This window comes from Camelus bactrianus, chromosome 14 (genome assembly GCF_048773025.1).
Source record: "Camelus bactrianus isolate YW-2024 breed Bactrian camel chromosome 14, ASM4877302v1, whole genome shotgun sequence".
Lineage (NCBI taxonomy): Eukaryota > Metazoa > Chordata > Mammalia > Artiodactyla > Camelidae > Camelus > Camelus bactrianus.
In genome coordinates this window covers 17,093,562-17,120,325 of record NC_133552.1, presented here as the reverse complement: position 1 = coordinate 17,120,325, position 26,764 = coordinate 17,093,562, and the positions used below count along the sequence as shown (strand labels likewise).

Here is a 26,764-nt window from a genome sequence, read left to right as displayed (position 1 = left end):
GTGAACAGGAAACCGATTTCTGAAACTAGGTTTCGCTGCCTTCTAAAAGGAGTGAAAGGGGGAGTTTTTGCAGGTTCAGCAGTGATGTGGGGTGTTTAAGGACTTGGTCTCATTGGGGTCATTTGTAGCTCAAAATACATCTGTGGTTCTGCGACACCAAGCAGGACCGGCAAGGGACGTGGTGTGTATGTTGGAGCCTCCTGGGCTCCCAGCCAGAGACAGAGTAAACTGTGGCATTCTGGAGCATCAACGTAAATGGACTTTGGACATTCCATCCGATATTTATTGATCCCTTACTTCATACCTGGTATTCTGCTCGGTGCCAGGAGGACAGAGTGAACCAAACACGGTCCCTTCCATCTGGGAGCTTACAGGCTTGCAGGAGAAGGCAAACGTTTGAGCAGTTTTGAGTTTGGGACTTTATCTTGTAATTCCTGAGGAGCTGTTGCAAATGTTTAAGCTGGTGAATGATACAGTGAAGTTCACACCCTGTGAAGGATGGATCCGAGGAGGAGATTGATGCCTGGAAACAACCAGGAGACCATTATAACATCTAGCTGAGAGATGCTGCTGCTCTGGACTAAAGGAGCAGCTGGGGTGACGGAGGTGGGGAGCGGGGCAGAGCCTAGAGACAAAAGGAAGAGTGGGCTTAGGGGAGATAATAAGGATACAGAAGATGAAAAATGTCACGGCCACCATTTTGCACATGTCAAGAGGTGGTTCAGTCAACAATTATTAATAGGGTATTAGTTTTCCAAAGCAAAGAAGGCCTAGTCTGCATAGCCCACAGTCTTGCTTATAAAATGTATGTGAAGGTGTTCAGGTCCAAAATTTCCAGTCTTCTTGTAAGAACTCCATTTTAAATAAATAACACATCCAAACAATGCTTTTATATACGTGGTTATACACTGCAAAATGAGAGTGGTTGGTAAGGTAGGGTAGGGCTGAACGGTGGGCTGAAAATTTGTTTGGAGTGTTAACTTTGGTACATGCAAGCCTCAGACAACTGGCTGAACTTTCTGGAGCCTCGTTTTTCTGGTCTGTGACTATTAGGCCAGTAATGTTGCCTCACGAGTCTGTTGTGAGAATGAAGTGAGACTGAAGCCCTGAGAGCAGCAGGCTGCCAGGCTGGCAGTCTCTCCCTAAGGCTACTGACTTGCTGCTTTTTTTGCCTTTCCTCTCCCACAGGATGCTTTAAAACCTTGCACTTTCTTTTTCTTCTCTGTCCTAAGCCTTACTTGGCCTTGGACCTGGAGACCAATATAAAAATCTACCTGTGTAGTTACCCTAATACTTAAATTCTTGAAGGAGCTGTCATGTGAAATGCTTGATTTCCCTGAAAAAGGCATTTATTGTTTCTCTCTTTGTCTTTGATACAGGACGTCAGCTGCAATGAGATCACAGCCTTGCCTCAGCAGATAGGGCAACTGAAATCCTTACGAGAACTGAATGTCAGAAGAAATTACCTTAAAGTTTTACCACAAGGTAAAAACAAAAGGAAAGAGGGGAAAATGAATCAAACAAGAAGTTTTATTAGTTTGTTTACCTTTGTGAAGAAGGTAGACCTAATCATGTTTGTGTGTGCCTGTTAATATTAATTCTAATTTGAGTTTCACATGCAGATAACAGAAAAGTTATATAAAAGTTGTAATTTTAGTCAAGGCTATAGTAACAAAATCATTCCCCTGTATAAGGCTCTGTGTGTGTGTGTGTGTGTGTGTGTGTGTGTGTGTGTGTGTGTGTGTGTATTCATTTGCTCAGGCTCCCATAACAAAGTACCACAGACTATCTTAAACAACAGGTTTTCCTGCAGTCTGGAGGCTGGAAGTCTGAGATGAGGGTGTTGGCCAGTTTGGTTTCTTCTGAGGCCTCTGTCCTTGGCTTATAGATGGCCGTCTTCTCCCTGTGTCTTTGCATTATCTTCCTTCTATGTCCTACTCTCCTCTTCTTATAAAGACACCCATCATACTGGATTAGGGCCCACTCTAATGACCCCATCAATTATCCTTTAAAGACCCTGTCTCCAAATACAGTCACATTCTGGTGGTACTGGGGGTTAGGACTCCAACATATGAATTTGGAGGGCACACAATTCAGCTCCTAACAAAAGGCACCTGAATTGCTTTCGGTATGGGTGCATGATGTTCTGGACCATCCAGCCAACAGTTTAGTTGCCATGCTTGGTCCTGCAGATCCAACTGTCAGGGTCTGGGGCTTTGGGGATCTGGGAGTCCTGATTGGGAACCCCCAGTGTCTCGAATCCATACTTCAGGAGAGGGTGCTGCCCCTGCTGAACTGAAACTTGGACTGATATCACTGGTCATTTTGATGAATGTCTTGACGCCTGGAGGCAAGGATGGCTCCGCATTGAGACTCGATGCCCCTGAAACACAGCATTAATGCTGAGCACCCCCAGACAGCCCCACTCAGGGCCAGACTCCAGCAAGCCCTTCCCTGCAGCTGTGATTGCCAGAATGTGTCTCTCTGACATGTGTTGAAGTTCAAGAAAGAAGATACTCAGTGAAAAAAAACCTGTAAATCAACTGTAGTTCAATGAAATAAAAAATGAACATATAAAAAGATATATTTATTCAGAAATGTTGCACCATTAAGAACTTCGACAAGCAGCCTTGTAGATGGTGGTGGATCCAAATTTGATATTTTGGGATTCTCCTTTGGCCCTGAATCAGGAATGAGTTGATGAACAGCAGAACACTAAATATTTTCTCTAAAACATATTCTGGTTTTCAAAGATCACGTTTGATTGTTTTCATTTTCATTTTAGGACACTAGGCATACCTGATTTCAAAAATTATGTTTAAAAATACAGCTCAAAGCTAAAGCATATGTTTGGAAACAGTCAGCATTTGGTTAATCTGACTCTAATGCAGCTATTTGAGAGCTGCCCTGCCTGATTTTTATTATTCTGTTCCTGCTTCATGATTTTTGGCTTGAAATGCTTCATTATGCAAGGCAAGAAAATGGGGCTCATGAAAGGGAAAGAAATGAATAAAATGTAATGTGCTTTATAGATGGGAGTTAAAGTGTTGCCTGCCATCTCTGCCTTTCTCATGCTGACTAGCATTTTAAAGAAGAATTAAAAACAATGTCAGCATAAAGATTTATTACTTTATTACTTGAGATGACTTGGTATAAAAACACTGATTTTTCATTCTGTCATTGTGCAGTTCCATTACTGAATGGATGCAATTGTTTTTCCTGGTTTGAGGAAGTACAAAGAGAAGACTCTTACTGACAGCAAATTCATAAGCATATAACCTTTCATAGCGTTAAAGAAAACTTTTGTTTAAATTTAAGCTCTTGTGTTAATTATTGAGAAACCGTCACAAATTACTGAACGCTTTCACTTTCAAAGGAAAAATTTAGTTTAATCATTTAACAGTTTCCTGTAATAGTTTAGAAGCATGTGGGAAGAAAATACATTTGTAAAATTGAGATACTTGTTTTTCTGACCACTCCTTACTCTCTCAACTTAAAAGCATTCCTTTCCCTAAAAAGATCAATTGGAAATTTCTATACTTTCTATAATTATATTTTCTCAGGTTCAGTATTTTAAAATACACACAGGGCTAAAACTTCAGTTTACTGGAAAATCTTTTTTTATTTTGGGTAATAATTTCCTGAATATCAAGTTTCTTTTTGCTTTACTCTGGAGAACTCTATTTAACAAAAGAGCATTGATAATGCTCTCAGGCAGTGAATTTAAGACTTTCCGTATTTACTTACTTGTTTTTCCTCTTTGAGTACCCCTCCTCATATGCTTTCAATTTGAGGAGGGGGGAAAATGTTGGTGGCCTGATTACCCGTGTCAGTTTTGTGGTGATTTTACTATAACTACTGCAAGGGTGGGGATTATTTTGTTCTTTCTGGGACAAGGATGGACAGAGGATTAAAGTGGTCATTCATTGCCCTTCTTTGCAATGGAGAGAAGTGGGATTCATTGTTTTTTTTCTTACTCCCTTTTCCTGCTCTGTCTCTTTTGACCTCTTCTGAGCTGGAGTTGCCATTTTCTCCTCCTTTTCCTTATTGTGCAACTGTCAGGTTCTAGCTTTCCTAAACTAAGATGGTAATTGTGTTCCCAACAAGCGCTAAAAGGAATACTCATTATAAAAATCATTTCTTACTTTATTTAACTGTAAGTTGCCTTCCTTCCCCCTCCTACTGTGTCTTCTAGGAACTTAGCTCTCTAGTCTTGATTAAATGTCTTCATTTTAAGTGGCAAATTGCTGCAGATCCAGAGTCCAGTTAAACTTGACCACTGATTTGCCAACCTAACTTTAGTGAGTAAAGTTTAGTCAGTAAACCATCTGAGAGACGGATTAATGTTACTAAAATTTACAGTAAGGAGATAGTCATTTTATGTATAATCCCCCTATTTCTCAGCCCTCTTTTAGACACAAACTCTGAAGTGGAAAGAGATCTCACTTTTCCTTTTCCTTTGACCTTGATTCTCCGGGTCCCCTCCTTCTCTCCTCCACCTCTAACTGCTCTCAAAGCGCTTCGTCCAGGCAACCAGGACGAGTGGGGTCTGAGGCAAATCGTAGATCCTGCTATTGGTGGGAGAGCTGGGTTTGAGCAGAGAGTTACTCAGGGCGATTTAAAAATCCACATCCTGAGTTTCTCTTACACAGCCCCCTGCCTGTCACAGACCTGAGTTTGGGGGCTGCTGAGTTGGTGCTCTTGTGCCTCTGTTCTAGCATTTCAGTCTCATGACTCTTTTCTTTAATACAGAGTAATTACTAGGTATGAGAGAGGGAAAGTCCCTTCCACACCTAGAGCAAGTTGAACTCAGAGAAGAGAGACTGGTTGCTAAGTGAACCTTTGTTGGTGGAACTTGTAGTCTTGCTGAGTAATGGGAAAACTCGGCAGAGGACAGAGGGGGGAGTGGAGGAATAGTATTAATTCTTTCTCCAAGCCACTGCCTTCAGTTTTTTTCTTCTTTATATAGTGCCTGCCCTTCATCTACTTGGGAACTCCTTGGGTATTTGAAAGCACAGTGTATCGGTATATCACCCCCTACTAGGTTTCATAACAAACATGGTGAGGCCCGTTCTGAAATGAACCCCCGTGGCCTTTGACAAGGAGATCTTAGTGGTTTGCCCCGTGTCACTGTACACGTCTGGCATTGCTCAGCCTCTTTGCTCTATGGAATGTATTTGACTTTGTTTCTTGCAGCTGCCAATGTCGGTTGGAATGCTTGAAATTACTGAGTGTTTACTATGCCACTGGGTGGGGATTTTAAGCTAAATATAATGTTCTGTCTTGTTTGTGAAGCTGCAGAAGGCTTTTTTAAAGCGGTAGAATAAAGCCTTATCAAATCAGGATTATAGGGTCTGTTGCAAAATTCCGAATTAGATTGCACTTAACTTTTTAAAGTAGAGTTAAACAATCATGAATGTTTCTTGTGACGAGTTCTGAGATTATGCAGCCCACATACATTGAATACATGAGAATATGTTGTACTTAGCATATTATTCATACTAGCGAGCTGTTTGAATACAGTTTGAAGTTAAAACATAGGCATGTCTTGTGTGGTGTGGCTTCTGTGGTTGTTTTGCTGGGGAAAAAAACCCTTTTCAAACAATAGATATTGTAAACGTCAAGTGTTTCCAGCTCTTAATAGAACTAACAACAATTTAAAATTGTTGGGCCCCCAATGAAAGCTTTTCTCACCCCCTTTGGTAAAATTTTATATACACATAACATACATTCTTATGACCAACTTGCTTTTAGTTATGCTAAATGATATATTTCTTGATAAGCAGAAAATTAATTTTTGAATGTTTAGCCATTTAATCTTGTTGCTTTCTGAGTTTTTTTCTTTCTTTCTTTCTTTTTTTTCCCCTGTTCTTTTAGAACTAGTAGATCTTCCCTTGGTAAAGTTTGACTTTTCCTGCAATAAAGTGCTCGTGATTCCCATTTGTTTTAGAGAGATGAAGCAGCTGCAAGTATTACTGCTTGAGAATAACCCTTTGCAGTCTCCTCCAGCACAGGTGAGGGGGTCTCACGGCAAAGCTGTACCCCAGGGGATGCGCCACCGATAGCGCCTAGGCAACTCTCAGCAGAACAGGTTTTGTTATTTTGCTGAATCAATTAGTATATGAGACATGATCATAAGCAGTCCCAGCCTCTTAAAAAAAATGAAACCTTGAATGATACAGTAGGTTGTCCTTTGCGACATCAAATCCCTTTACCAGCATTTGCCTCACTATTCTGGTCCCGGCAACCCTAGAATTATGATGTTTGATTATTTCAGTTATTCAGTTATTATGTTGATCATTTGTACGTGCATTTGAAGCTTTTCCATGGAGCGTATAGCTTGCAAAAAGAGTAATAGACTTCTTAAAAGTTAGCCAGAAAATGGAGTTTAAATATTTTAAAATATGATTGTCAGTTATTTAGAGACAAGATTCAAGCTCAAATGTTAAACTTGTGAGAACAAAATGACATATATCTGCTTTCAGAATTGGAACAGGTCAGTTATCTGATGTCTATACTTTTTGCACGATTTATACTTAAACCTATGTCTTCTAGAATTTTGCAGTTGGGTGCAAGAAAAACTGGAAATTTCTTGAGCATGTTTTTCTATTTGAGTTGCATTTGGAGGAAATAATTGCCTAAAATCTCACCTGTTTTGGAGAGGTCAAATTTGGTGGTCATTTTGACATGGTACTTAAAGTGGAAATGCAAAATTAAAAACATACAGAATGAGATGTCTAGTGTTTACATTTTGTTTTGACATTAAAAAAAGAAATATTTATTATTAATTTCTCCCTAGATTTGTACAAAGGGCAAAGTACACATATTCAAGTATCTGAGCATCCAAGCATGTCAGATTAAGACAGCCGACTCCCTTTATCTCCACACCATGGAGAGACCACATTTACACCAGCACGTGGAGGACGGGTGAGTGTGACCACCTTTGGCTAAAAGCCTGTTTAGAATTAGCTTAGGCAAAGACACTCCTGGTAACTATTTCCAAAAATCCTCTTGTTTCATTCAACCAATGCAGATTTATAAATCAGCATTTCAGCAACTTTCGGAATAAGAAAAAGAAAATTGATGCTGTTGGTAACATTCTGGCATCTTTCAAATCTCATCCACCTCCTCCTGTTCAATAGTCAGTCCTTCCTGAGTGCTAGGAGCGTGTGTGCGCACGTACACACATGTATATGCACATCTGTCTGTATATCTCCTTATAAATAAGACCTATCATATAAATATAGGTATTTTTTACTTATCAGTTAAACAACCATATCAAGTTCAGACATGCCTTTTTAAATTAATTTTAATGTGTCTTCATAACATTGTTAAGAAAAACTGCATCTTTATTTTTTAAATTGTCTTTTAAAAACACACCGTGCATGGTTTTGCCATTTCCTGTTTAGGATGGAAGCTTTGGAATCGTTTCACATGTCCTTGGCCATTTTGTGGCATCATTTCAAGGCAATTGGGCCTTCAATTTTCAGAAAGCAAAATTCTCACACTGAACACACTTGTAGAAATGCATGTTGTTTTTGAGACGTCTTCACTGCAGAAATCTTTCCTGAACTTTTTACTGAAAAAGTAAATATAGTGCCTTAAAGTCTCAGCCTATCCTAATGGTACCTTCATATACTGCTCAAAATATGTATTTGTTATTTTATCTTTTTAAACATGATATCAAATTTATTTAGTCACTGGATAAAAGTCTACAGAATTATTGAAAGTTATGACATTTCTTAACGTGAGGTAAAAGCAATTGGTAGTTTTTGCTTTTTTATATGCTAGAATCAGTAAAATAAGAAAACTGTTAATTGTTTCAAAAGAACAGACCACTCAGAGTGTAATTCCATGAAATCCTGAACACAAAGAATTTATCTGGTACTCTATTTGGATAGTACAAGTTTCGGTCTTAGCATCCTCTCATACTGGGCTGCTTTGTTGCCTTTTGGTAATAATAAGAACTTGTATAGTAAAGTCATTATTTGAATGTAAGTTGATGTACCTTGTTGTGAACTTTGTGATTTTAATTTTTTCTAAATGAATTCAATATCAATGGCATCTATCCCAGCAAGAAGGATTCTGATTCGGGCGTTGGAAGTGATAACGGAGATAAGCGATTATCTGCCACAGAGGTAAAGTTAGTGATCAGATTTTTTTCCTTCTGTGCCTCTGGATATATCTGCCTGCATTTACTGAACTCCTCTCTGATAAAGGGCATTAATGCATCCTCATGAGAACGTGCAATAATTAACTTACTTGAAATCCTCGCGGTGTTATATAAACATTAGCTGTTGTTAGCTTTTCTGCATCTTTAATACTTTGTAAATGTCTCAAAAATAGAGTCCCTGCCTCCTTCTCCTCCTACCACACCCCTCACATTATCTACAATATTCTTGAATGCTTAATAAATATTATGAAATGACTAAATGGTGTGCAAATACCCAGGAGGCATTTTTATTAATACGTTTTTTTAAAGTGACAGTTATTTAGGAAAAATTGTTCTATGTGTGCATAAATGTTAAGGAATCAAATGTATACTGCATTTTAGCAGTTCATCCATAGGAAATGCATTTTTGAGTAGCCATAATTTTTATAGCATTTTTTGTTTTCCTAAAACTTTTAGATTGTGTCTTTTTCAGATAACTGGATAGAAGTTTGGTTATTTGTGAGCTAAGAGGCCTCCCACACTAGCGCTTCCTAAAGTGGTTATAAATAGCTCGCTTAGAACATTTGTTATCTTATTTATGGCCTGTCTGTTAGGTTCTCCAACATCTTTCACTAATATACCGTTAAATGGGGCTTCTTGTCCAGCGAAGCTAGGAGGGGTAGCCGAGGTAGGGGATGGACGTATCATAAGGTCTTCCCTTTTTGAGGGAACTTATTGAGTTTTGTGGTTATTGAGTTTTGAAACATTATAACACTCTTTGACGATGTAGTTAATAGTTCAGTTACCCCATCTAAAGAATTCACATTTTTTATGCATGTATGTAAGTCCAGGACAAATGCTTTTTTCCCTGTTCTTTTCAGGCCTTTGAGGTTTAATGTAGCTAAGATATTTGAATTTATTTTCCAACAAAATACTTCGTAAAGCAATATATTTAAAAAACTAAGATACCTTAAAATCTTTCTTAAAAAAATCTAATACAGACTGTTTCAAAAAGAAGAAGAGTTAGTAAGCAGAGAAAGAAGGCCAGTATCAGTAAAATAAAATTACCCTCATGAAGCCACATGAATAGTTTACTGTGGTTCCCTGAGGGAGAAAATACTCAACACATTGCTTTTATAAGTTGTGTTTAATTCAACTCCCTTAGCTTTATTAAAACTCGTAAGTCCCCTGAAATATCCCATTGTTTCAGAAATTATGCATCCAAGCTTATTTTCTATTAAATTAAAACAGACTCTGCTTTATCCTTTATCTGTCTTCTAAGGATAATTAAGTTCATTAATAAAACATTACACAAAGAACTTCATTATCCTTTTGTTCTCACTTAGCATAAGTAGGATGCTAATAGCTTCCCTAAAGGAGGCCAAGCAAGGGTTTATTGTCTCCCTTTATAACTAGACGCATATCTTGGAATTTTGCTAAATTTTTAAGGTGGGAGGAGGGTAGGAGGAAGGACCACAGAAAGTGTACACATTTTCCCCTTGGCCCTTTTTTCTTTTTTTTGTCTCACATTGTAGCTCAGGTAATGACCTGAGAACACCTCCAAAAGATTTGTTTTTCACAAAGATAAGGGTTCCGAAGTATCCTATGTGGCTTTCTATTTTACTTTATTTGGCAAATACGTTTTCATGTGTGATCAGTTAATCTTGCTCCCTATTTACATCTCAATGTGGTACTCAAAAGTCACACCTCATTCCATTTCTTTGGCTGTTTCCCTTATCTGATTGATTTAGCATTTGTCACTCAGACGTTTAAAACGTATTTTTTGCAAGATAAACAAGCAAAAAGAAATACAGGGCACCCTGAATAGCTGTGTCGTGAATGCAACGCACGTATGTTTTCTGCCAGTTTCTGAACAATTTGTACACGTGTCCAAAAGTAAAGGAACGCCTTTCTCTGAAAGTCACAGCCTTTAGGAACAAACCAGTCACCTGAAACGTGCTCTGTGGAGATTCCTGATCCCTGTGATTTGAAAAGCTTTTCTCAAAACAGCAACACTAAAGCGGAGACATAGAGAAATACATGAGGCTTCGTATTTCATTTATGACAGAATATCTGAAGAAACTTCATCAGTTAGTGCAAGGAAACAAGACCCCCCCGGGAGAACTAACTGATTACAATCGAAGCATTATGCTGAAAATTGCGCAGAACTCCTGTTCCTGTTAAGCACTACAGTTGTTCAGCCCTTTGATATATTTAAAGCAGCTTCCTCAGCCTCAAACAGGGAAATAACTGAAGCTTCGTGTTGCACAGAAGATGCCCTGTAAATAAAGGAGATGTTGTCCCAGAGGTGGACTGCCTGCTTTTTTGTGACTGGCCACGTGAAACCTTAAGGTAGTTTTGGTAAATGAGTGTTGTCGTCGGACCTCCAAGCACCATTACTGTTAAAACGATTGATTAGACGCAGGGCTGATGTGATAGTGTATTTATAGTTATTTCTTTGTTCTGTCAGGTGTCACACAGTCCTTCTCAGTGCCCCTGACTATAGCTCTTAGGTAACAAAATATCATCAGGTACCTGAAAAAATTTCAAATCAAAACATATGTACAAAGAAGTACATGAATGTTAGCTCAGTGGACTTTGGCAAAGTGAATACACCCACATAGCCAGCTCACAGTTAGAGAAACAGAATTTGACCAGCAACCCAGAAAGCCCCCCCTTGTGCACCGCCCCCCCCTCAAGAGCAGCCACTATCCTGACTTCAAACACCATAGATTAGTTTCGCCCCTTTTTGAATTTTATAAGTGGAATTGTCCTTTGGTGTCTTTTACTCAACATTATGTTTGTGAGAATCACGGTATGTCTTTTTAATCACACAGCATTCTCTTACTCTGCACTGATAACACTTTTCCCTTGAGTGATGCAGCGCCCTGTCTCTTTTCAGCCTTCTGATGAAGACACCGTTAGCCTCAATGTGCCAATGTCAAATATCATGGAAGAAGAACAGATCAAGGAGGACTCCTGTCATCACCTCAGCCCAGTGAAAGGTCTGAGAATGAAGGATGGGGAGGAAGGGCTCGTTTTTAAGTGTCAAATGCCACATTTAAAATATGCAGAAATATGGCAACAATTATAATTAATGTTTATGGAGTATTTCCTATGCACCAGGCACTGTGCTAATCTGTGCAGGTGATCTCATTTGAAGTTCAAAACTCAGATGGGCATCACCTCCATTCTATACATGAGGCAACCAAGTCTCAGAGAATTTAAGTAACTTGCCAGTGATCCTGAAACTAGTAATAGTAGAGCTGTTCTCATTCTGAAGATATATTTAAGATTCTTTATACCCATTATTAGAAAGAAAATATTGATATGTAGGTATACTATTTAGGACAACTCTAGCTATTGTAATGCATAACATCCCCAGATTTCATTGGCTTATTCATATAATCCAAAGTAAGTCCAAATGGAAGTTAGCGATTGCCAGGCACCTCTCCTCTACATGTTGATTCAAGGACCCAAGCTCCTTTCATCTGGTGACTCCGCCGTCTTTAATACAAGATTTCCAAGTCTGTCTGCTTCAAGTCATAGGGGGAAGGGCATGGAGGTTTGCTCCAGGGAGGTTTTTATGGGCCAGGCATGGAAGGTCACCGGATCACATCTAACTACATGCAAAGGTGGGAAATGTAGTTGGGATGTGTGTCCAGGAATCTACTTGACTCTGGACAAGTCAGTTGACCTTAATTCTCTCACGTGAAAATGAAATGATTAGATGAGGTGATTTCTCATGGCTTGTATTGCTCTAAGATTCTCTGGTTCTTTGATAATCACCAAAGGATCCCCAAGCACTCAGTGTCTTGCGTACCCTCAAAATCCTAGTAATATATTTCAGATCTTGGTGAGAAGCACTCATTTGATTACATTATGGCAGTATTTTGACTGCTCCTGTTAATTCAGTGACTTTTAAATAAATTGTAAAATGTGTGTTTACTGATTTGTGGCAGAGACTGATGATATATGGATAGTATAGAACTACATTATACACATTATCTCCTTAATGGTTTGACTGTGCTCTCACTGGTGATGGGAGAGCCAACTTGAACTCTAGTGTTTGCTTTCACTTCTTATGTTCAAGTTTTTAAGTTTAGCATTAATGTTGTTCCGAGATGTTGACTGGAACCATACATTGTCCAAAAATATAACTGTAGACTTTATGCAGAAATATGACTGCCACTTTATTAATTTAGATAATCAGTTTAGATAAGATTAATTTGATCTGTAACATTATACAGTATAGGAGGCAATGTTTTAGGCATATTTTTAAAATAAAAGAATTATATAATTTGTTACCAGTGAGTTTTCTCCCCTCTGTTCTAGACGAAGGTATTCTGCTGGCTAGGAGTCCTGAAGGTGGGGTGGCCCTACCCGATATTTTTAGTCTCCAGATCAGAGAGAAGAGATCTGCTTTTGCCCCTCTTGCCTCTCCTGTACCAGCTAGAACTCACTCTAGTTGAATGTGCTGTGAGGCTGCTTTCCCTCCATGGGGCCCTCATCATAGTCACTTCTTTTGTTGTTATGATTTTGGGTCCTTACTTTAGTCTTTTCCCACACTCGTCCTTGAAATTGTTCACTACTTAATGATAAGAATTGGGTTTGGCTGATTTTTAAATCCCTGAAATGTTTAGCATCATACCTGCCACTTAGCAGTTGCTCAGTAAATATTTGTTGAATTTTGAATTTGAAATACTTTCTTGTCACACGTTATTGAGAGCACAAAAACCAAAAAGCTTTCTTTTATGCTTTCTTTTCTCTGTTTCTTAAAAAAAAAAAGAAATTACATTTCTTTCATAAGGAAGTGAGCCATAAGGAGGCCTTGACTTTTATATTCATTCTGTTTGGGGCTTCCCATTTCTTTTTATTTTCTTCTTTTTCCCCCTCTTTTCACCTTTTCCTCACATCCTGTAAGGAAGGGAAAACTTAGGTCATACATATACCTCCATCAATGGTAACAGAGAAGATTGAAATAATTAGATGATGTGTTTAAGAGTCATCTATGTTGTGCTCATCTGTTCATGAAATCATGCTTTCTGCCCTTTCTATAAATTTTTCTAATAGGGGAATTTCATCAGGAATTTCAACCGGCATCTTCCCTTGTGAGTGACAGTGACAACCCAGGAGAAGAAAGAGACCAATTTTCCCACGGAACAGACGTTCTCCATTCAGAATTTATAAACTATGTTAAGGCAAGTTGAAGATCCACTAATTTTTAATTTATTTACTTCTGTTTGGTGCCTTAGAATTTAAGTTTAAGGTTGCCAATCCATCACCTTAGATAAACGTCAGCTTACTGCCACCTTCCTCAGGCCTTTTTAACATCTTCTTGAAGCTCATGTGTTTATTTTCTGACATTAGGAGCTTGTCCATCCGTACCTCTCCATTTGTCTATGTATGTGTGCGATTTTTCTTTTATATTCAGAAATTACTCAGCTGTCCAGTAGTCACTGTATCGCATCAGTTAGCAAACTTACCAGAATTGCCACGACTGTCCAGTAAAAGCTAAAATAGACAAGGTTTCACAAACTCTTCAACGTATTCTAGGCGAATGCTTTTCTTGGGAGTATATCCATAGTAGAAGGAGAAAAATGGAGACTTTTAAAATGTGGAAATGAGTATCTTCTCTTTTTGGAAAGGTCAGTCTGAGGACACTGATTCCCGAACTGACATAGTGGCACTGAGGTGTTGAAAGGTTGGATGAAGTCACTGAATTGTCAGGTGAACCTTTGTCATAGTAGCGGCAAAAACAAGAGAGAAAAGCCAGTCCTTGGTGAAACTGGTAGTTAAGGTTCCACTTTGTGACATGATTAGGTGCCTTGGTATGTGCCTGTCAGTCCTCAAGGTCGTGGCACCCAAGAATCACAGGTACTGTTTTTGGTAAAATTCAGATTCATTGTGGCTTGTGAGAGACGATGGAATCTGAGTTACTGTGTTAAAATCAGGCATGGGGTCTCTCGGAGCTGCTCCTTATTTCCTGAGGATGGTGTTAGGATGGCTGGGCTCTGTCTAGACTAGCATCCCTGGGCATCCAGGGGACTGGGAGAGAAATAGCTGAATTGCACAGTGGATGAGACCTTGGTGTGCTCAAGAGGTCTTTATACCCCCAAGATAAAAATAGTGAGCCTGGCATAGGAGATATATTGGTAGAAAACTAACTAAAATGATTAGAAGAAGCATATAGAAGGATAGAATACAGAAAGCCTTAACTCTTTATTCATTATATCTAGTCCATTAATCCATCAAATCTTGTTTTGAAATATCTCATACTCACTGCCTTCCTTCTGGCCTCCACCTCCGTTGACTGCTTCAGTGGAGCCTTATCATTGCTCATTTGGGTGATGGCAGGAGACCCTCCCACTCCGTGTAGAGCATCCCAACCTGGCATGTTGAACATTGTGCGCACACACACACACACACACACTTTACATTCTGCTGCCAGGCATTTTCCTGCAGTAAAGATCTAATCCTATGACTCTCTACCCAGTGGTTCTCACAAGGCCCTCCTAGATTTGATGCCTGTCCATCAACTCTGATATGAGTCTGTCACAAAAACATGGGAAATTGGGCTTTTTGTCTTTCTTTTAGGAAGAGTTTAATTTGAGAGTCTAAAGTAACGATGTAGGCCCTTAAGAAAAACAATGAAAGCAATTAGTAAAATAAAGCATATTGTTTCAGAAAAGCAAATTACCGTAGATTTAGAGATTTCAGGGAGCAAAGAACGCCATGGAAATGGCTGCTTTACAGAATGGGTCCTGTGGGCAAAGAAAGGTGTAGAAACCTAGTCAGCAAACGTTTCCTGAATGCCCCCTCCTGCAAGAGGCTTCTGTTGGCAAGTGGAGAAGAACACTAATAAAATAAAACCTAAATCTACAAAGAAAAGTCATATATGGAAAATCAGGCCCTAAATTTTAGCCTTGACTTGCATCACGTTTAAAGTATGTTTGACGGCCAGCCAGTATGCGGAGCTACCCAGTCCCTCAACAATCAAGAGGTCTGTGTTTTATATAATCTTGTTTCCTCTCCTTCACTGAACTAGCATCTTATGCTTTGTAACTATGGTTGATCCTCATTCATTGGCACTTCTGTAGTCTCCCGGATCACTGACTTGTCCAGTCCTGCACCGTTGCTCCCAGGGAAATACAGGGTTATGTTCCTGAGATCCTCTGGTCACAGATTTTGGCCAGGTGATCAATACATAACCTGGGTTTATGTGTACTTCTGTTTCAAGACACCTTATTTAATATGTATCGTTGGTCTGTTAACATTTAACTTGGGGCCAACAGCTCTGTAACTCATGCCTGAAAGAAGATTCCCTAACACAGGTGTTTTCTCTGTAAGGCACACCACAGCCTTCTCGTGCTTAGGAACACCAGACAGCATTTCAACACAATGCTTGGGGGCATTTTAAATAGCAAAACCACCAACAAAAAGCACAAAAGTGTGAAAATGTGGTAGTAAATAGACCCTGAATAGACCACGTTTTTACAGTATGAGAGCTGAAACAGAAAGGCAAGAGCGTCACCTTGTTCAGCCTCAGCTGGGAATGTGCATGGTGGGGTTGGGGACTCCCATTTTTTTTTTTACCAAGCTCTGCACATGTCTGCAAAAGCACCATGCATACTGATCTTGGGGTTACAAATACATTTTGGTGAGTAAGCGAATTCATAAATACGGAATCCATGAATAATGTATATCAACTCTAGAACTATCTAACTTACCAAAAGAAACCCAGTATGCCCGTATTTTGTATCCTGAAAAAAACAGATGTTTTATACTATTGGCTACTTTTTTTATGGAACTGAAAATTAGAAGGAACTACTCATGGTTCCTACAGTTGAAACCCAACAGGGAGAGATAAGAACATGTTTTCTTGGTTATTTCTAGTAGTGTACTTTTGCTGATGAAATTCACTATCATTTGGATAGTGGCACAGTGATTTTTATGTTGATTTTATTATGCACTAAAAGCATGATCAGTATAGAAAAAGTCTGAGTGGTTTTCAAGCCAGAGGCTGAGATGGTGCAGCCAGACACCCCCCAGAAGACTCATCCCCTGTGACACATCTGGAGAATCGTCTGGGCCTGAGTCAGTTAACGACGTGTCGGAACTTGGACATAGAAAACAGCCCTTTTGTCTGTTCCTTCCTCACTAGGGGAATGTACCCCGATTCGGGGATGGCTTCCGTTCTAGCTGTCAGCTGATTTAAAGCAGCATTTCTCTGTGTCAGAGATCAAAGTGGAAAGAAGTGCATGGAAGTTCCAACAATGGAACGCACCTTTCTAAATACTCCCCCGCAGTGCTTCTTTGGGATAAGACGGGGGAGCATTTCAGGGAAATCTGGATGTTGTACACATGAGAACTGTTGGATGCAATTTGAGGCGTTTTCTGCTGTTAAGTATTTTATACTTCCTTTTTTCCTAACAGCACACACACCCCTCCTCTCACAAACAGTAGAATGCACATTCTCATGTGACTGACAAGCCCAGGGGAAGAATCTGTCAACCTCAGGAGGTGCTAATAGGGCAAAAAGAATCAAGTGAAGCTTTGCATTTCTGACTCTTTTCTGACTCTAAGTGAACAGGTATTGTGGTTCTGAGCCAGGGTTTCTTTTTATTTTCTTTTTTATATTCTGTTTCATTTTTAATTGTGGCAAAATACATATAACATAAAACTTACCGTCTTAGCCATTTTTTAAGTGTGCAATTCAATGGTAAAGACACTGACATTGTTGTGTAACCATCACCGCCGTCCATCTCCAGCAGTCCTTTCATCTTGTAAAACGGGAACTCTTTACTTGTTAAACAGTCACTTCCCAAACGCCTCTCCCCGTTCCTCTGGCAACTCCTTTTCTACATTCTGTCTTTATGGATTGGATTATTCTAGGGACCTCATGTAAGTGGAATCAGACCGTATTTGTCTTTTTGTGACTTACTTCATTTAGCATAATGTCCTCATCGATGTTGTAACATGTGTCAGAATTTCCTTCCTTTTTGAGGCTAAATGATATCTCACTATATGTATACACCACATTTTGCTTATTCATTCATCCATCGATGGACACTTGGGGTGTTTCCACGTCTTGGCTGTGGTGAATAGTGCTGCCGTGAACCTGGGTGGGGGCAGGTTTAGACTGTTGACTGTTGACAGCCAGTGGTTCTCAGAAGATGCATGTGTTCTGTCCACAGGAAAGGGCAGAGACCTGTGAAGAACTGTTACGGATAGAAGAGGACGCGCACTGGCATCCCGAGGGAATGTGAGTACCCAGGGCTGGTGGAGCACCACACCCTGTAGACCTCGTGTTCCTAGCAGAACGGTAGCCCTGTCAAGATAGCATTTTGGGCCGCTTTTCTTTGAGCAAGCTTGCATTCTTACCCAGCGATGCTGATCAGAAGTTGCGAGTTTTCCTCTGTCTGGATGCTTATTGTCATAGTTTTGGGGCCATACAGTGCAAGGTTGTACCTCTTCCTTGGCCTTGAGTTTTATTGGATTTGAGGTTGTGGATAGAATGTAATTTAGGAAATCAGGTTCAAGATCTGAGAAAAGCATATACCTCTAATGTCTTGGTCTTAAGCCTAATAGTGGTGATAGCTAACATGTATTAAATAATCATGTCAGGCACTGTCCTGATCACTTCACAAGGAGTAACTCACTTGATCTTTACAACAATCCTATAAGTTCTGTTATTATCACCCATTTCACCAGTGACAAAACTGAGGCACAGAGAGATTGATTACCTGCCCCAGGGTTAGAGAGGGCTGAGATTGAACCCATGGCCTCTCATACCAGATGGATATCCCTTCTCTACTGCATGTGAAGATCTTCTTGGCCAGCTGTACGGAGGAGGGCATGAGTGATCTATCAGACAATAAACCATGTCCGGGGGTTTGAGTTTGGACCGTGTGGCATATGGTAGGTTTTTGATTCCCAGGATTTTGTTTTCCATGATCCAGCATTAGGGCTGAACCTGTCATCATACCTTGTCAGGGTTTTTCCCTTATTGAGGGGTTACTACATTCTTAAAAATTTCTCCACTTACAGAAAGACATTGGCTTATGTAGTGGAAAGCAGTAACTGTGCTCAAATCTCTCTTGTCCTTTAAAACCATTGCAGAGTTCCTTTCAAATCACTGTCCAGTGTAACCAGCACTTTGTTGGATACATTTCTGTGACGTCAAGGAGGACTACCTTGATTATAGAATCACAGAATTATAGGGAAAAGGATTTTTATAGGGAAAGAGTTTTTAAGCTGTAAAGCTTTGGAAACCCATTCTCAGTCTTTTTATCTATTGTTCTCAACCCTGCCTGTAAACCAGTATCATCTGAAGAGCTTAATAAAATGCCCAAACCCCAGGAAGACTTACTTGAGAGTATCAGGCCTGGCATTTCTTTTTTAAGCACCATACATGATTTTGCTGCTTAAGGAGCATGAGCTGAGAACCAGCATCCCACGCTGAAGTCTTATATTGTATGAAAGCACCAAAACTGAGCCACTCTGGTTGAACTGGAGTTGGAAGGTCAGAAGTAGTGCAGACCTGCCCTCTCTGAGCACCCCTGTGGATCCCCTGAGGGCTCAGGAAAGCAGAGGATGAGAACCACCCTGCTTGTCCGTTGCTCTGATTTTACAAAAGAGCATAAGGAGGCCCCTGGGCATTGAGACTTTGTGTGATTTGTGCTGCTTTGTTGCCAAGCTGGCTTTCCCCACCCTGTAGCTCTTTCTGCTACACTCTGGCAGCCCACCCCATGGAACAGTGATATGTCCTCTTTGAAGGGTTGAATTTGTCCATTGTTTTTATAATGTTAGACAGATTTTTATAAGAACCCAGGTTCTATTCATGTTCGAGTGACCATTTTCAATCTTGTGCTTGGTTTCACGCTGCAGACTAAGTTCATCCAAAGACCAGGACGTGAATATAGCAATGATTGAACAGCTGAGAGAAGCGGTAGATTTGCTGCAGGATCCCAACAGGTAGGTGTGTTTTGCCTTGGCCCAGGTTTCTTGTGTAAATAATACACGCTAATTTATTGAGTGCATTATCTCAATTTTTAAAATATTTATACTCACAGTGTGGGCTCACCACTAACAATGAAAAATCGCTTTAACTGTCTATTTTCCCAAGATCCATAAGTAAAAGAGTCAAACTTTTGGAGGGATTGAGATCAATTCCCCCATTTTCCATCTCTTCATGAAATTCATTTACTCTTCATGAAATTCATAGGGCAATTTTTGGTATACTTCTTAGATAACAGAAATACAGTAAAAGTGCATATTTACATTGCTTAAAGTTTAAACCTCTGGTATATAGAAATATAAGAGATTTTCCAAAAAGGAAAGAATTAGTTTATCAAGTGCTACCATGTTTACTTCTGATGGTGCCAAATATATGTTAACTGAATACTGTATTTCTAAAGATATGGGTTAGAAGATCATTTTAATTGAATTAGCCTTTATCACTAATAGACACTATATGCAGGAGACATGTTTTTTGGTTTCTTAGCTGAGGATAATGGAATTCCCCTGGACGAAATATTTTTCAGTAAGGCAGTGTACCTGGTATCCGGTAATAACTACTATATTGATAGAGAAATAGATCCAAATTTATCCCTAGCAAATCATTCAGAGGTCCTGAGACTTTAAACCTGAAGATGATGTGGTCTTGTAATGTGGTGCACATGGAAATCGCAGCACATTCTGGGATGTATGGAAAGGGTGATTAGTGAGTCCCAGAGTACCAGTGAGAGTACACCACCACCGTTGTCTGGCTCTGAAAGTGTAGTGACAGATCAGGGTGAGTATGGCTGTAAATCTTTGGCGATTGATTTGAAAAGCATTTCAATTCTGCAGACATTAGTTGAGTGCTTACAGCATGGGGAGATCTACAGCGTGCACCTTGGGGAATATAAGGATGAAGTAGACACAGCTCTTCCTTCTAAGAACTTAAACTATTGTAATAGGAGTTGCCTTGAATGGTGATAGTGATTTCTAAGTGTAATTGATTTACGTGCTTAAAGTGAAGCAAAAAGTGATGAACCAGAATGAATGCCTGGCCCCAGACGGAAAAGGGGAGATGGCTCGGCTGGCCTTCCTGCAGGTTGAGGTATTTTACCAGGGTCTTTCATAGCTGACATTTTCAAGGAGAAAGCAAATTTGGGATGGAATTAAAAGCTTCTGCAAAGACATGGAGGTCAAAAAGAATGGAGCAAGCTTGGAAAATCTCAGGCAGAAAAGATGATCTCCACACTGGCCGTGCTTCAGTATTATTTATGGAACGTTCAAAACACAGACACCCTGACATTACCTGTGGGGCTGGGGGGTCTGGCCATTTTTATTTTTTAAAAGGTCTGCCAGTGGGTCTGTTGTGCAGCCAGGACTGAGATTTATCAGAAGGGCCATTTGAATTGATGGCAGGCATGACTTTGAATGCTGTGTTGAGGAGCTGAAACTTTATTTTACATGCAGGGGGAGGTAATAATGATTTAAAAATATGATTATTCATGTTGTTAATTCTCCCTAATGTTTGGCTCAGGGCCTGACTTATTAGTAAGCACCTAATCAAGGTATGTTCCTTAAAGAGCTGAGTTTCACATCCTAAACCAGGGCAGTTGGTGAGAGGGTAGGAAACTGGGAGGAGAGAGGGAGAGAGAGAGAGTGTGTGTGTATATGTGTGTGTGTGTGTGTGAAATTATGAGGAATAGGGTGGTTGTTCAGCATGGCTGGTGAACAATATACCCTGAATCAACTAGAGTCATTTGCAAAGCTAGCTCTAACGCCAGTTAATCTGGGTAAGTTCTGAAACTTCTCTGCACTACAGTTTTCTCATCTTAAAATGGTCTACAAGTGCTTATTTTTTAGGGTTGTGAGGATCTGAAATAATATATAACCTGCTGTTGGGAAAGTATATTGGCAAAACCCTTTCAGAAGGCGTCTTTGTAGTGGAAAGCCATAGTCTGAAACTATTTATAAACCTTTTGAATGAATTCTAAAAATGTTTCTTAAGGGGGGAGGTGGTTTTAATAGCAAATATTTGGAAAAAAGGAAATGACTTAACAATTTGGAGATATTTAAATTTATTTTTGGTCCTTAATAAGATGGAATATGTGGCCAGTGTAATGTTTTTTAAAGTTTCCAATGTATTTTAGATTGCTCATTATATAATTTTAACATTAAAACGTATTTTAAAATGCATAAAGTTTGATCCCCATTATATAAATAGAATTAGGCCCCAATTGTATAAGAAGCTTAGAAAAATTAAAACTAGAAATATATTAAGATGCATTTCTTCTGTGGGTATTTCTAAATTACTGTTTTTCTTTATCCTTTTAAATATTGTACCTAGACAGTGGTAGGTACTTAAGTAGTTTTTGGTGATTGTTTGAAGTGGGTGGTGAGGATGGAAGGGAACAGTCCAACGTGTTTTAGACCCCAGTCCCTCGTATCTCCCTCTGAGATGGGGAACCAGGAGGCACAGCCGGTTTGAGGAGGAGGATGTTGGGGTCTGTTTAGGGCCTGCTGAATAGAGTTCCAGTGGCAATGTGGCAGTGTCCATTCAACTGTTAGATGTTTAGGTCTGGGACATCAAGACTTTGATTTAAAGGTACTTTAATCAGGTGTTGCAGTAACAGAAGCTGGATGCGGGGATGAGGTTCCTAAGGGCAAGCACATGAGCAGGAAGGGAACGTGAATCCAGGACAGAGTCTTGAAGACGTGATGTTCAGAGGAGGCCCACTTGGGCTTAAACTTAATATTGTTTTAATATTTCTACCTTTTTACATTTTCTATCCCTTTTCTAATACATTTTTCTTACAAATTCAAGATTAATATGTGAGTCTCTGAAGTGAAAAAGAACAGCCTGGTTTGGTGGACATAGTACTGGTGAGGGAATGTGGGACTGGAACCCAGTGTAAGATGGGGGTGACCTGGAGGGTGTGGCTCCCCACTCTGGGCCTCAGTTGTGTCATCTTTCATGAGAAGTGGGGTGAACTGAGGATCTGGAGATTCTGCTCCAGCTTGGAGAGGTCTGCGGCAATGAGTTGCCAATGATGTTGAGCCAGTCGACATGAGTGTGGAAGAAAGCAGCCTTGAGTAACCTTCCAAGTGATAGTTGATTTGCATCTTTATGGATTGCTATTTTAAGATTATATTATGTTGTAAAACTTTATATAGATTTGATTTCCTCCCTCAAACAATCCACTACTTTGGCTGCTCCAGATCTTTGTTGTTCATCCTGAAGTAGCTGTCGTATTATGTCAGTTCTAACTCGATGATAATGTGTCTGTGTGCCAGTGTAATGGGAATAAAGAGAGTCCTGTTTTTGCTTTGAATAAAGAGAAGGCACTTCAAGAGGTCACCCTTATTTCTAGCTTGAATAATAGTAATAAAAATTTTATATACACTTTGGGGTTTTTCTTTATCTCATATTTCATGGATCCAGATTTCTTTGTTTATTTTAGCTAAGCCACTGATTATAGGATTCAGTTTTAGAGCTTTACCTTTTATACAACCTCAACATCAAAAAATTCAGTTGAATATTGCTATCCTGTTTTGCCTTTATGTCAGTTTCTTCTCTTAAGGATTTCTGATTTTTGGTTTGATAGCATTTTCAATAGGCATGAGTAATACGAACTTATTCCTGCCTTTTAAAATAGCTTTGTAACTTTAATTTGACTTACAGAAATTTCTGGTTCTATAGATCTTAAAAAGAAGCTCAACTCTTAAAATTACAGAAATTCAGAAACTATCTGCAAGATAATTTCAGAAATAAATTTCTTATGAATGAATTTTTAGTTTTTTAACTGGGATTATTAGTGTCTATCAAAGATATCGTCTTATTAAAACAAATGCCCTTTGTACATACACCATAATATAGTACATGTGTAGTATAGAACAACTGTACTTCTGTAAACTAACAAAGTTCTAGAATAAAATTTAGTGTATGCTACCTATGAATATTATGACTTTATCAGAACTCACTATTATATTTCAAATCAGTTGAATTTTGATACCAAAGCAGATGGAAAATTGTATTAAAATTATTATATTAAATTTGGCACATAGTGGGAAAATTTGAAATTTCTACCATAAACTTTTCATTACTTAATCCTAATAATAAACATAACTTTTTAATATATTAAATTTTAAAACTAAAAATGGCTAAAGGCAGTACAATTTCATAGAAGTTTTGTAAATTTGCTAACACTTTTTTCCCGCTACTCTTCAGATTAAGCACAGATATTACAGAGAGAAGTGTTGTAAAGTTTTACCCTATGGAATCCGCAGAAGACTTGGAATTACAAGACTCTGCACTAAAGTATGTTGACCTTTTACAACGTATTTTCTTTTTTTATAACATAGTTTCTATTTTTACATTGAAGTATTTTTGCTTTAAATTCCACTTCATAGCTTTTTTTCCCCTCTAATTCCTACAGTGGTCAAATACAGTTGGAGACATCCCCGGTATGTGAGGTAAGGCTGCTCTTGGATCACCCAGAGCTCTGGTGCAATATTCTGCCACAAAATAGTGGCCGCTATATTCTGTCAAGATTTCTCATGGGGTGGAACATTCATCAGTTGAGATCAATATTCAGATTTGTTCAAGATCTACTTTTCAAATGTTTTATACTTTTAGCTCCTTTAATTTTTCTATTTATCTGTTATACTTCACCTCTCATTAAAGATGAGAGTTGGCTGTTTCCATTAAATTCTCTAAATTGTTTATGTCAGGCAGCTTTAAGTCAGACAGTGGCGACTAAGACCCACAGGGAAACTTCTCTGCCAGAATCTGGAGGTAAGACCAGCTGAGGCAGGTTTTACAGTCACAGAAGAAGCCTGTGAACTGACCAGATGAACACAAACTCACAAAACTCGGAAGACAAGAACTTGGGAAATGCCTAAGGATTAAGAGACTCTAACAAAGAGAAACTAGTGGGGATATTTGGGGGCAGAGGAAGGGTAGGTTAGGTAGCTACATAGGGTGAAATTTGGTGGCTGTAGAAAAAGCAGTTTTGATGTAAAACTGGAGATAAGCCTGGAAGGTCCCTCAAAAAACAGTTTCAGCGAGATGAAGCGAAACATTGGTTACAACCTGTTTTATCTCTTCTTACTGAGTCGGTTTAGGATGGCTAATTTCCATACAAACCAATTTACATCCCCTGAGGTGTCTGAACACGTACTGTAGTAGAGCAATTGCACTCTTAACCACCTAAGTCTCTGTGTTAAATAAGAAAAAAAAAGAACTGTAGTTGAAAAACCTGTGTTCTCAGGGAGTGTGGTTTCATAGTTGAGTGCAGTGCTGAGGAATTGTGTTAAGCTTCAGCCCCATCTCAAAGACTTGCTCACTGTGGGCTCCTGTGGGCTGCCTCTTTAACTTTACCTTTATTGTCTATAAATTGGGATCAGTCTCCCAACCCAGGCACCTAACTGTCGGCTGTTACTGTTACTCTGCTCTGTGGTGGTTGTTGGTATGGTTCTTAGAATCACTGCACTACCTCTTCCCCGAGGGGAGGGAGGCATCGCTGAATGACCCCACAGCGGGACATCGGGAAGCCTCTTATTTGAACGCTGCCCAGGGCCCATGTCATCAGCTCTCCTTCTGAGACATGCTGCTTTTGATTCTGTGCAGACTCACTTTTTTTTTTCCAGCTTCTTATTTGAAAATAATTTTAAAGTTAAAAAAGGTTGAAAATAATTACAAGATTCTACAAAAGGTTACAAAAAATTATAACCTTTTACCCAGGTTTACCTGTGACTGATGTTTTACCACGTTCACAGTGTCATTTGTTCTCTGTCTCTTCTTTACCACCACACACACACACACACACACACAAGCACATGCACACACACACAGTTATTTTTCTGAAAATTGGAGGATAAGTTTTGTACATCATAGTCCTTTACCCTAAATATTTCAATGTACCTTTCCTAAGAAATGAGATTTTCACCTTATATAACCCCATTTCAGTTATCAACTTCATAAATTATATTGATAAAATATTTTCATCTGATCTGCCATCCATATTCCAGATATCTAGGTTGATATAATGATGTTTTTCATAGCACTTTTTCTCCTTCAGTGTAGGAGCCAGTCTAGAGGCAATCGTTGTCAGGTACTTACAGTTTTCTTTACCCTGGAACATCTCCATAATTTTTCTTTGATTTTTTTTTTGACTTTAAAATTTCAAAAAATATAGTGCCCCTCTTTTTTTTTTTTTTAATGAACTGCCTCTTATTTTGTGGAACAAAGTCCCTCATATTTCCTCATGATTAGAGTGAGGCTCTGCGTTCTTGTTTGGGATACTGCACAAGTGATGCTGTGTCCTTCTCAGGACATTTGGGGGCAGACTGTACATTTGTGCCTCATTGGTGATGTTCCTTTGGTCACCCAGTCAAGGTATAACCTGATTTCTCCACTGTCTGAGTGTTGCTTCATTTTCCTCTTGCAACTAGTAAGCAGTCAGTGAAGAGGTACTTTGAGATCATGTTAATATCCTGCTGCAGAACCACTTTTGACTCCAGTAAAATAGATGCCCTCCTGTGTGCTTTCAGGAGTGTCAGGAAGACACCAAACTTCTAGAAAAATGATCTCCATTCCATCTCTGATTTACAATGTTTATATGTTTTTTTTTTTTCCTTTTCGGTTGAATGAGGAGTCATATTTGGTTTAAGAAATTCTTACTCATTGCTTCCTTCTTTGGGCAGTTCTCTGTCCATGACAGATATGTCTTTATGACTTTAAAAAGGGAGGGGAGATGCTGGCTCTGGTGGAAAGAGGAAGTCACAAGGAGAAAAAGAAGAGAAAGTAGTGGATTAGCAAGCCAGTGCTAATGATTATGCAGAACTTAAGTGGGAATCTCATATATAGTTATTTTTATATTCTCTCTTCCATCTCATTCAGGAAGAAAGTAGTAACTTTAGCATAGCCTTATTAGATCATTTAGCCAGAATTGAATAGCCAGAGTCCTTGTGCTGGATTCAGCCTCGTTTATGGTGCCGGGGACTGGGATAGGAAGGAGATGAAGTTGCCCTCACTTTTAAGGCATTTAAAAAATTATGGAGGAAAGAAGACTTAGATATTGAGGAAATTTAGAGAAGAATAAAAGATGGTCCTTAGTCCTGAGTGTTTTAGGTGTTCTGTGGGATGGGGGAAGGGACAAGAGTTTAAGGAAAGGGAAATAAACCTAGATTTGTGGGGTGGTTTGGATTTGGATGGGTCCCGGAGGCCGTGCTGAACAAGGCAGCACCGCTGTGGCCAAATCAGCAGAGAGTGTGAACCGGGCAGAAACACTGAGGGATGGGGTGGTGTCCAGTTAAACAGATGAGGCCAACATTATGAAATGGTTTGTAACTGTCAGCACATCACATTATCTGACTTTAAACACACTTTAGATGACTGTCCACATCAGGTTTGGAAGGCACTGGCATCCATTTGGAAGAATTGTGGGTTATACTCCCATACATAAATCATATCCAATGGGGGGAGATGTTGGAGGGACAACAGGAAAAATTAGACGAAGGAGTTTCTTATAGAGGTAATCAAACTGACAAGTTACTTGTTAAAAGTTAAGGCATTTAATTGGGTAGGGAAATTAGTGACATTTTATTCCAAAA

General features: G+C 39.3%; 1 protein-coding gene across 4 annotated transcripts in view; it reads left to right on the top strand.

The window, feature by feature from the left end:
• LRCH1 (leucine rich repeats and calponin homology domain containing 1) overlaps positions 1-26,764 on the top strand; it is a 169,839-nt gene that overhangs the window by 106,446 nt on the left and 36,629 nt on the right. For all 4 annotated transcript variants that reach the window (XM_074378186.1, XM_074378189.1, XM_074378187.1 and 1 more), the window contains exons 4-13: positions 1,380-1,485; positions 5,878-6,014; positions 6,800-6,927; positions 8,075-8,138; positions 11,055-11,157; positions 13,226-13,353; positions 17,350-17,417; positions 19,043-19,129; positions 23,379-23,468; positions 23,587-23,623. In XM_074378186.1, the coding sequence (XP_074234287.1) occupies positions 1,380-1,485; positions 5,878-6,014; positions 6,800-6,927; positions 8,075-8,138; positions 11,055-11,157; positions 13,226-13,353; positions 17,350-17,417; positions 19,043-19,129; positions 23,379-23,468; positions 23,587-23,623 (948 nt within the window). The remainder of the gene's footprint in view (positions 1-1,379; positions 1,486-5,877; positions 6,015-6,799; positions 6,928-8,074; positions 8,139-11,054; positions 11,158-13,225; positions 13,354-17,349; positions 17,418-19,042; positions 19,130-23,378; positions 23,469-23,586; positions 23,624-26,764) is intronic.